Source organism: Ptychodera flava (assembly GCF_041260155.1).
Source record: "Ptychodera flava strain L36383 chromosome 23 unlocalized genomic scaffold, AS_Pfla_20210202 Scaffold_24__1_contigs__length_23054250_pilon, whole genome shotgun sequence".
NCBI lineage: Eukaryota > Metazoa > Hemichordata > Enteropneusta > Ptychoderidae > Ptychodera > Ptychodera flava.
Genome location: NW_027248278.1, coordinates 18,645,262 through 18,657,546, shown reverse-complemented (window position 1 = coordinate 18,657,546; position 12,285 = coordinate 18,645,262). Strand labels below are relative to the sequence as shown.

Here is a 12,285-nt window from a genome sequence, read left to right as displayed (position 1 = left end):
ATTTGGAGTCGCTCTGCCTACTCTTGCTTGTCTTCTATGGTCTCCAGGGTTAGTTTTACGCAGAGCGCCCTCAATGATGTCGAGTTACGCAGCTGAAGGTCAAAGGTTCATGACTCCAAACATTTGCGTCGGGGAACAGTTCAAAGAAGCCACTCCACTATCGTGTCTGTTTCTATCATGGTCACAGTGACCGTGTTTCTATGAAGTGTTCATGTAGCAACATTTGGACTCCAAAGATGGAATCGACTGGAATGGTGGACAGTAGCAACACTGTAACTGAGTGCATGAAGATCGCCCGTGATATAAGGGTATCACCGGTATGCTCGCGTGGGGTTGTGCTGAGCGCCAGAGGTATTGTTTCACGTCATGAAATGTCATTAATTAGATAAATTCATTCCAACAAAGTGGCAAATCTACATAACTGTATGGTGTTACATAAGAGTTTTACACAGAGCACCCTCAATACGCACGCAGCAGGAGGTAAAAGGTTCATGGTCATTGCATTCTCAATTCATCTGCATCGGAGCACAGTGAGGGAAGCTTCTCCACTAGCATTTCCGTTTCTATGAGCCCACGTGTCGAGTGGAATGGTGGACAGTGGCAACACTGTACCCCGGGGGGGGGGGTACCTGTTCAGAGAAGTGGTTGGGGTGTGCGGCCGCAGGTATAAAACCCAGGGCCCATTTTAGACCTAAAATCTCGTTATTTTAGGACCCCATTATAGACCTTTATGACCTTTGACCCTGTCAAAGTCATAGTGTCAAAATTTTTAAAACGGAAAAAGCAAGTATTTGCCCCGGAAAAGCCCACCACTGTACAGCGTTTAGAGCTTTGTTGTTGCTGGCCGAGCCATGATTCCGAAAAATATCAGGAAATACTAAAATAATTTGGTGAAAGAAAATGTCTTTCACCTTCACCAAATTTTGGTCCAGCTTCTACAAATATCAGTTATCTTCAGTTACAGTCTGACTGGTGTTTTTTTTCAAATAACAATTCACAACAAACCTCGCTGTTCGTCTGTAGAGCAATAGTACTTCATGTGGCCTGTATGTAGTCATGATTAAAGGGAAACCTAAGTCCAGCGACATTGACCGTTTATCCCTTCCAAAATCACCCTTGAATAAAATGCAGCTCAAATTTGCAACATAATTGCACGCGCTGACGACTACGGCGCGACGAAAAGAGAAGTTGAAGTAGACGACATTATGGAAATGAGCTCGGAATCCCATGGGCGCGAAAGGGCTCATGGGAGAAGCGTGCGTGACGTCATCGGCGATACAGACGATTGTAGCTTGCAGCTGGAGGAGTACCGTGAACAGTTTAGCGCGTTCGTAAGACGACTCTGGAGAGTTCGGACAGCGATATTTCTGACATCGAGTATTACTTTTCCCACACTGAAATCAAACCATACTAATTTGAACCAAGATATGTAATAATGGGAAAGTATCTCCACACATCGTTCGTAATTCCGCGGAGGGAGTCACTGTGCTTGTAGGCCTACAGACCCCGAACTGGATTGGAGACCTGACACTGAGTGACTCTGCGATCCTTCAGCGTTACGTTTCTAAAACAGAGTTTTCTTTATCAGTCGCTTAAAATTAATTTTTGGTTCGTGAATGATACGTAAGTCGAGCTTAGCCAGATCTTTAAGGTTGCGAAATCTTCAATATATATCGGAAAATATTTATTCGCAATTTGACAAATGTAAGCTTATAGCGTCGTCTTTTTTTCGAAGTTGGTGTCGAACTTAGGAAGTCGGGCTTACTCAGATCTACAAAGTGATGAAATCTCCGATATAATGGATATTTGCCCGCTATTTAAAACAATAGTATCGTCTATATTGTTGTAAAGAATGCATTTCAAACAAGACCAGCCAAAACTCTCGACGATGTCCGATATGTCCTCTGTTCAGGTCTCGATCGCCAAGTAAAAATGTATTACATGTAAAGAATGTTATTCGTGCAAGGCAATCCCCAACTCACGGTGATATCTGATCGGCCCTCTCGACGAAGTTCCGATTGTAGTGTATGAAAGTTCGTGTGGAAATTTAATGAAAAAAATCCTTTCCATGTAAAAAATGTATTTCGTGCATGAATAATTCTAATAATGTAAAACATACATTATTCTTGACTATCGGCCACGGATGCTATGAACTAAGAGTCGGACAGAGGTGGTCGGGTGGTCAGAACTGTTAGGCACGTGGTGAAATCTCCGATATACATCGGATATTTACCCACATTTTGACAAAGTAGCGTCTAGTATCAGAGTTAATGTCCAAAGTCGCCGATATTTATCGGATAAATATCCGTGATTTCGCAGACCCGGCGTGCCGACACCACACAGTGCACGTAAATCTAGTATCGTCTGGTTTCGATATCGATATTAGCCTAGGAGTCCCGGTGCAATTGATATTTATTGAGTAAATATAATATCGGCGATTTCTCAGACCCGGCGTGCCGATCGAGACACATCATTCTCGACCGCGGGCCATCCGGGTACTTGCGGATTCTTACGTCATTTTTGCGTCAGCGCCGTTGGAAGTTTGAATTTTCAACCACCAAAGAAATATTCAAAGTTTCAATATACATAAATGACATAACTTTTAGTTCTGCTTTTTTCCACACAATTTCTGTATCATTCTCTCTTCTGTATCGTCTGATCTCTCATTCACCTCGCTCGTATGCGTTTCACCTACTGACGTCACTCCGCGGTCGAGAATAGGCAAGAAGTCATTCCAGTATCTTGTAATATCAATATTACCAGATATAGTCACAAAATGCCTATATTTATCGTGTATATAAGAGCGATTTCGCAGATCCGGGCTGTCGAGATGAGAGACGCTTTGTGTAGTTTCGTCTTCGGATTTTAGAGTCCCGAAATCGCCAATATTAACATTTATCTGGTTAAAACCGGCGGTAATAGGCTGACTCAGCATGTCAAGATACGAACCGCATTGTGTAGTATCGTCTTGTATCGGTATCAGAGTCCCGAAATCACTTATAAAATCATCCTGAAAGAAGTAGAACATAACTTTGTATCTTTTGAGATTTTAAAACTCGCCCGACTTTCTTTAGCCACTGTCTTCGAAAAAGCTGTTCTGTGGGACGACGATAAAAGCTGACTCCGTTTGTTCTTCCTTGAGTGATTTTTGCACTCAACTGAACAACAGTTAATAATTTTTTATGCTACTGATGAGAATTAAAGAGTCGTAACGCGCAGAACTGCACTCCTGCAGTCATAGACTCCAATGCTTTGGTAAGCGGTCACACACGTTCGTGTATCACCGATGACGTCACGCACGCTTCTCCCATGAGCCTTTCGCGCCCATGGGAATCCGAGCTCATTTCCATAAATGTCGTCTACTTCAACTTCTCTTTTCGTCGCTTCGTAGTCGTCGGCGCGTGCAATTATGTTGCAAATTTGAGCTGCATTTTATTCAAGGGTGATTTTGGAAGGGATAAACGGTCAATGTCGCTGGACTTAGGTTTCCCTTTAATACTTGGAGCAGTATAGAGCCACTTTGTTTGGGTATGTTCTACTGGGCAAAAATCTGCATTATATAGAGTTCTGACCAATCAGTGACAATGTTTTAAAACAAAGTCAATATTTACTTTAGCTTAAGCCAGGGGGTCTCTTTAATGGTTCCCCTGCCACAGAAAAGATATCAATCCTTATAGAGTGCAGCTCAGAACCCTGCTAGAGAGACGGGAACAGACGGTTGAAATTTGTTCTTGTGTGGCACTCAATAATCGACCCCATTTTAGACCTTAGTTTACAGTGGAATTGATACCCATATTTTAGACAAAGTGGCTGAAATATCCACCCCATTGGGTGGCACGTATACATATTGGCAAGTAATGGAAGTGACCCTCCCCGGGACTGTACCTGGGTGCATGAAGATCGCCAGTGATATACACCACGGTCCCTCCACAAAAGAGCGACCGTGTTTAAACGTTATCACCAGTGTGCTCGCTAGGGGCTTAGCGTATTGTTTCACATGTATTAGTCTAGGATCTTGCCGTAGTCTTTTTGCCCTGCGTTCATGGGCCAAGGCCAAACGACGACGGCGTGATCATAGATTACATATAGATATTCATGAGTGTGCTATGGTGCTATCACTGATCGGTACTCGGCTCACTAATGCGCCCCCCTCTAAAGTCTTGAAGGCTTTCATAAAATTTGAAACCCCTTCCCAATCATCGATTGTTTTGTAGAAGTCACCCTCCCTGCTGATTCCCACCACCTCCCCTCCCCCCCCTTAAAAAATGAATGCTCCCTAATAGCCCCTTTTTAGACCTAGTCGCTGAAATCGCCTCCTCATTGCTGCATTGGGCGGCACATATACATATTGCGAAGTATCGAAGTTCCCCCTTCCTGAGCCATGACTCAGACTCTTATGCAAATATCGGACAGAAAAGCATATGCAGTGCTGAATATCAAAAACGTTCTGATCTCGTAGGTGATTTGCGCCAGGGCTTTGTTCTTGTATCTTGGGAGAGATTGCATCTCGGTATTTATGGAAAGTGGAGTGTGCTGTAGACATTCAAACTTTGGCGTGTATATTGTATTGTGTAGAGCATATGCAATTGTTGTATTGGTTTGAGAATATTGTTCATGTTACCAGTATTGTCGATTTACATCCATATCATATATGTGTACGAGTTGTTGCTCTTTGGATAGATGATGCAAAGTTAAATATGGTATCGCTTTGTGTGGAACACACCAGGTCTAAGATAGCAGTCAATAGATGACGTCGTCTAATACTATAGATGACTACTTTTAATTATTAAAATTTAGTAAACTAATAGATAGTGGTTATATAAAGTGAAGCATAACACTTGGATGAGAGACCGTGAGCGTGGAATGCAGTGACGAAAAGTGTCTCTGTTGAGGGTAGAAATGTCTCTGACTTGGGAAGGGGGAATGTCCTGTCGATAAAGCAGTTCTGGCGGCAAAAGTGTCTATGAACCACGAAAAGAGGTACTTGATAGATAAGACATAATGTCTTACCAGGTGGAATCTCTGGTTGGTAAAATAAACAGTGGTAGTAAGCGGTGCCTTATGAATGAAGTATCTACAGTAAGACACTGTACTAACAGTGACGCGTGGGTAGATGGATGGAATTGGATTAGTTGGTAGATGGATGGATGGACGGACTGATGAATGAATGGAAGGATGGATTGGATTGGATTGTCCATACATACGTATACATAAGTACACATGTATGTACATATATACTAGGTAGGTAGGTAGGTAGATAGGTAGGTAGGTAGGTAGTAAGGTGTATGTGTGTGTGTTTTGAAATAGTCTACTTTGGGTTATTTAATGCTTATTTAAGTGTTAGCATGTTAAACGTTGAATGGTATTTGTTCCTTCCAGAATGTTCAGCAATTTGTCGATCTGCAAGACATTTTGACCAGTTTAATGACCTGGGGAAGTCCTTTGAGATGGTGTCAGATACATTGTGTCGGCAATTTGAAGACGATACACTGTCTAAGAAAGGTAGGCTGATATTAATATTTAATGCTGCAGCTAGTTTACATTTTCCTTGAGAAAATGTTGCCATACAGTGGAGCCGTCATTATTTACGGCCCGGGGGGTCAGAGGAATGTGAGGAGGGCACTCAAAATTTCGAAAGCTACAAAGGGTGTTGCTCAAAATGTAGAGGAAGACATGAGGAGATGCTCAATTTTTGGTGCAAAATGAAATGAAACACATCTCAGATTGCAACATGCCATGAATTTCTTAAAATTTTCGGTGCTCCCCCCCCTTGGGTATTCAAACAGTTTTACTTTGTAAAAACAACATTAAAAACACCTGTCAGATTGCAGGAGACTGCCCCATGGTACATATGCAAATATCAATTTCTCAAAATTGTTCATGCAAAAGAGGGGACAACCCCCTCTGACACTTCCCCCCACAGCCTCCTGCGTGTTCTTCCTCCTGTACTTTAAATTCTACCCTGTCAGATATCCTAGTGAAAACCGTCACAATACTATTGAAAGTAAATGATACTATACGGTTGGATACTGGTTTATATTTTGCTGCAACTTTGAATTTCATGTTTTTGTTTACACCTTTTTTAACCATCATGAGATAACCAGTGATAATCTAGCAGGGTGCAGTGGGATTTGAAAGTTCTTTACTATTTTTTTGTAAATTTTACAAATACATGTATTGATATTTAACTTTTCTGAATGGGGCGTAGTTAAGTCAAACTATTTCTGTATTAGAGAGGGGGTTACTCAAATTCATCATGGTTGGCAGGGGTACTCGAAATTTCAGAGTTTCTGATGAAATTCCTCCGACCCCCCCGGCCGTAAATAATGACAGCTCCCTAATGTACATCTCTTTATAACGAGGAAGGTCGATCATTTAACACTTTAATAGGCACAACCTCAAACTTAGTTTCGTTTTCTGTCCCTCATTGCCTTGCTCACGCAATTGTATAGTCCTGGCAAGGTGTGCCACTGGAGAGGTAGAAATAGATTTAGAAAGCAACAAAGAGACGACAGCCTAGTGACTACAAGTGTATCTACTTTGTTGATGCAAACCATAGTTTGTCTATGTATAAACCATGAGCAGCATGACCAATGGCTTGCACATTTCAAACAAAATTGTAGCATAAGAAACATGTTAGAGTGTAACTTGTAGAGAGCTCTGTAATTGGTATACAGGATAGACTTTGTCGGTGTGCTCCCGCACTGGTCGGCAGTTTTCCTCTTGCTAAGACAATAGAGACAATGATACCACTATACTCATTTCATGAACAATCTGAACAGATCTGGCCAACTAGGATACGAGTTTGTGTATAATATACCATTTCAGTCCAACTTTGCGTGAGATCTTGAAGCTGCAGACATCCCTCCCCTCTGTGAATTAATACACTGCAACAAAAATGAATGAACTGCAGTAATTTGTGTGTACGAAATCTTAGTTCAAATAAATCACATGTTTTATAGCATTTAGATTTTTTCAACACCCATCTAGCAAGGGTCTTTCGAAAATGTCTTTTAATTTATGATTGAAATTTGAAAAGACTATACTAGTTTCGCTTTCAAGTTTTGAGTCCTTTGTGCAAAGGACGATATCTTGAAATCAGTGTCTTTACATTAAAAGTATGTATTTCAATGCCTTGTGAGGTGATGAATGTACATGAAGGTTTTTATCAGTTATGGCAAACTTCCATAGCTAAACTGCCAGTTCATATCACAGAGCAGTCTCTTACTATAATGAGCATGGTTTTGAACCACAGTCTCTCCACCCAGGGTGGAGCAAATGTGTGAATTCTATCAGCTTCATTAGCATAATTTTTAATATCCTGTTTAATAAATTCAGATTTTAATTCTTAATAACCTCTGTCGTTTGCTAGGTGCATCAATAATTATGCAAAGTCTTGTCCAACACGGATTGATGAAACTTGAATGTCGCAGTTCCAGCATGCAAAAGAATGAAGATGAACTACATCAACAACGGCAGCTTGGTTTTACAGATCAGCAATTGATACACACGGAAAGCAGACAGTACGGCGACCTGGAAGAGAGCCAATCTAACCATGGGGACGCTGACACACAGAATCTACGAGCATGGATGAATACCAGCCGCAGCAATAGTAAACATCAGGAGTATCAAAATGGCGATGCGGAAATTATCAAATGGAAAGAAAATTCACAATCAGAAGCATTTTATTCCAATGAACATTACAGAACAAGTGAAGAGGGGAAAAGTGAATGTGACACACATAATTTTAATCTCAATAACAGACATGCAAGACTTCACGAATGTAAGGAATGTGGGAATACTTGTACCAGCAAGAACTGCCTTGATACTCATTCGTATAGTTTGATTCATTCATGTGTCAGTCTACACGACAGTGAATGTACTGGGAAAATATGTCCTGAAATGAAAGCTGTGGCACCACATAAATGCAATGTTTGTGGTAAGACATTCAAACGCAAGTCATCTGAAGAAACACACATGTTGATGCACTTGAATGCCAGACCGCATGAATGCAAAGAATGTGGTAGAACCTTCAACTACACAAGCTCTCTTCGGGCACACATGATAACACACTTAAACGTGCGGCCACATGAATGCAAACAGAATGGGAAAGCTGTGACACGATATAAATGCAGTGTGCGTGGTAAGGTATTGAATCACAAGTCATCTGAAAGGACGCACATGTTGATGCACTCGAATATCAGGCGGCATGAATGCAAAGAGTGTGGTAAAACGTTTACTAGCAAGCAGTCTCTTCAGATCCATACGTTGATCCACTCAAATGTCAGACCGCATGGATGCGAAGAGTGTGGTAAAACCTTCAGTTACACAAGCTCTCTTCGGGCACACATGATGACTCATTCAAATATCAGACCACATAAATGCAATGAGTGTGGTAAAACCTTTAGCTACAAGAACTCTCTCCGGACACACATGATAGTACATTCAAACGTCAGACCACATGGATGCAAAGAGTGTGGTAGAACCTTCAACTACACAAGCTCTCTTCGGTTACACATGATATCACACTCAAATGTAAGGCCACATGAATGCAAACAGTGTGGTAAAACCTTCAAATACAAGAATTCTCTCCGGTCACACATGTTGACGCACTTAAATATCAGGCCACATGAATGCAAAGAGTGTGGTAAAACTTTCAGCTACAAGAATTCTCTTCGGAGACACATGTCGGCACATTCTACTGTCAGACCACATGAACGCAAAGAGTGTGGTCAAACATTTAGACAAAAGCAGTGTCTTAAGAAACACATACGGACCCATACAAAAGTTGAAACATTCAGATGCAACGAGTGTTCGATCACTTTTGCCGAAAAGAGCATACTACAGAGACATATGTCGATTCACTCAACTGTCAGACCGCATCGATGCAAAGACTGCGGTAAAACCTTCAAATACAGGTCCTTTCTTCGGGCACACATGATGACGCACTCAAATATCAGACCACATGAATGCAAAGAGTGTCGTAAAACTTTTAGGTACAAGAGCTCTCTTCAGACACACATGAAAGTACATTCAAACGTCAGACCACATCGGTGCAAAGAGTGTGGTAGAACCTTCAGCTACGCAAGCTCTCTTCGGATACACATGATATCACACTCAAATGTGAGGCCACATGCATGCAATAAGTGTGGTAAAACCTTCAGTTACAAGAACTCTCTTCGGAGACACATGTTGGCACATTCAAACAGACCACATGAATGCAAAGAGTGTGGTCAAACATTTAAATGCAAGAACAGTCTCACAACTCATATCTCACCTAGGGAGTGCAAAGTATGTGGTAAAACATTTGCCCCCTATTGTAATCTCAGGACTCACATGTCATTTCATCCAAAGGAAAACATACCCCTACTTAGACACAAGGAGAGTCTTGAGAAACATAGTTGGACCAACTCAACCGTTAACCCATTCAAATGTACAGAGTGTTCATTCATATTTCCCTGCAAGAGCGTCCTACAGACACATTTGTTGAATCACTCAAACACCAAACCAAATAAATGCAAAGAGTGTGGTAAAACATTCAAGTACAAGAGCTTACTTCGGAGACACATGTTGACACATACAAATACCAGACCACATGAATGCAGAGATTGTGGTAAAACGTTCAACTACAAGAACTCTCTTCGGGGACACATGTTGACACATTCAAATATCAGACCACATGAATGCAAAGATTGTGGTAAAACATTTGGACAATACCAGTCACTCAAAACACATATGTCAATCCACTCAAATGTTAAACCATTTAAATGCAAAGAGTGTTCTAAAACATTTACTACCAAGAAAATTCTACGAAAGCATATGTTTATTCACTCAAATACCAGACCATATCAATGCAGAGAGTGTGGCATGACATTCAACTTCAAAAACTATCTTCGAACACATATGGTGACACATTCAAATGTAAGACTACATAAATGCAAAGAGTGTGGTAAAACCTTCAGCTACAAAAGCTCTCTTCGGACACACATGATGGTACATTCAAATGCCAGACCACATGAATGCAAAGAGTGTGGTAAAACGTTCAACTACAAGAACTCTCTTCGGATACACATGGTGTCACATACAAATATCAGACCACATGAATGCAAAGATTGTGCTAAAACATTTAAATACAAAAGTGGTCTCAGGTATCATATTTCAACTACGGAGTGCAAAGTGTGAGGTAAAACCACAGGGGCTCAGAAGTGGCTATTTAAGTCAATATTACAGCGTTTTTCTTTCTTTTCCAATGTTACAAATAAACCAGCTGAAGAGCACAACACTTGTGTAGCTGTCTTTTGTCTAGCTTGTATTGGCATGTATAGTGCGTCCTCGTAAATGTGACCTTTAGTTCCGTGACCTCTAGCCATGCCTACTTCCTGCCCTGCCCTCGCTATGCTTACTGTACTAATTTACTACTGTCAGTAAACACAGCGATGTCTGTACGCATGGCCAGTAGGCATGGCCAGAGGAATTGGCTAGAGGTCACGGAACTAAAGGTCGTATTTACATATGATCACATTCCCTATTGAGGGCGCACTATACATGCCAATACAAGCTACACAAAAGACAGCTACACAAATGTTGTGCTCTTCAGCTGATTTATTTGTAGCATTGAAAAAGAAAGAAAAACGCTGTAATATTGATTTAAATAGCCACTTCTGAGCCCCTGTGGTAAAACATTTACCGCTCATTGTAATCTCAGGACTCGTATGTCAGTTCACTCAAAAACAAACAAACAAACCCCAAAATAGGCTATCACCTTAGCGTGAATGTCAAGTTTTGTAACAAGACGTTCCAAAGATGGAATACTTTAATATCCGTAGAATAACCTACTTAAACTTTGAACCACTTCCATGCAAGTGATTTGGCAAAACATTTTCATTTAAGCACAATCTGGCATCACATATTGACAGGTACAAATCTCAGATCATCTTAATGCAACTCATGTGGTAAAACATTTTTAGCTCACATTTGCCATACATATATGGCAATTGGGAAGGTTATATGGTTGAAAAAAGTCTGTATGTGAGATGTCTGTCTGTATGTATGCATGGATGTCTGTCGCAACGCAAAAACTCACGAACTGCTGCACATATGAAGCTGATTTTTAGTGTAATGATGCCATATATGGTGTAGATGCGCCGTTGTTAAAATGAACTGTTAGTCTCATAGATATGCAAATGAGGTAGAAAAACCGACGAAAATGGTCAAAAATCAATAACTCAGGAACTACTCATCTGATCATTGTCATATTTGGCTTTTAGGTACCTTAGGCCCAACTCATTTAAAAATATAGATTCGATGTCAATATTCGATGCTTTTTTATGCCATTTTAGTAAAAAATCTTTTTCTCTTAAACCAATGGTCGGATCGCTTAAAATTTTGCGTGCAGGTGCCTTGAGATAACTCAAAATAGAAGTCATCAAAATTATGGCAAAATTTGTATATTTGTATTTTGTACAATTTTTGCCATTTTTGGTTTAAAAAATCTTCTTTGAAACTGTTTGCCATTATTTCTAATTGGGTGTGCCGGTTTGTAGGAGTGACCTGAAGATGACTCGGTAAACTCAAGGCAAAATTTGCAAATTTGTGGTACGTTTTACCATGCCTTCTAATTTGGTACACAGGTGAAATGTAGTAAGTCATTCATTTAAAGTCAAGTAGTGCCTGTGTGAATGAGCAGATTATGATTGTGCTGTTCCAGGCTAAGGTGTTATTTATAGGAATGATGCAATGTTAGACTGTTATTGATATTTAACTGAATTTGACTTATATTGTATGTAACTCGTGTACTGTATAAACCCTATCAATTCACCCAGAAAAAAATAATTAATATGATGTTAAATAATTGAATCAATTAGGAAATCAACAAAGCTAAAATAATTTTAGTATAGAATTATCTTTTTTTTGATAGTTCATAGTGAAATGCTTACCATCTTGGTTGATTGAAACATGTAAAGGCAACTTTCCTGAATCCCAACTTTGACATATTCTGTACCGTCATGTATTGTTCTCTGTATGTCATCTAAAAGAAATTACTCATAATAGTTTGTCATGATAGGTTGGCCTAGTAAAGAGAGATAGATAAAGTTCCACTTTCCATTTGTGGTCTACTTGAAAATGAAATAAAATTACTTTTTGAAGAAAAAAAAAGAGTGGTCAATTAAAAGAGTGGTCAAAGTGATAGGGTTTTTATGGTAAAGCTGAGCTATAAGATTCCTCATGTTCTATTTATAGTAATTATGCAATATGTGTAAACAGTGCAATGAAAGTGTAACATGA

General features: G+C 40.1%; 1 protein-coding gene across 1 annotated transcript; it reads left to right on the top strand.

The window, feature by feature from the left end:
• Positions 1-5,385: 5,385 nt before the first annotated feature.
• Positions 5,386-10,311, top strand: LOC139124481 (zinc finger protein 11-like). Its single transcript, XM_070690622.1, has 2 exons — positions 5,386-5,502; positions 7,373-10,311. The coding sequence occupies exons 1-2, from the start codon at positions 5,448-5,450 to the stop codon at positions 10,180-10,182; spliced, it is 2,865 nt and encodes a 954-aa protein (XP_070546723.1). The 5' UTR covers positions 5,386-5,447; the 3' UTR covers positions 10,183-10,311.
• Positions 10,312-12,285: the final 1,974 nt, after the last annotated feature.

Coding starts and splice junctions, on each gene's coding strand:
- LOC139124481 (XM_070690622.1), top strand. CDS start 5,448: ATGGTGTCAGATACATTGTGTCGGCAATTTGAAGACGATACACTGTCT. Junction 5,503..7,372: donor CGATACACTGTCTAAGAAAG/GTAGGCTGATAT, acceptor GTCGTTTGCTAG/GTGCATCAATAATTATGCAA.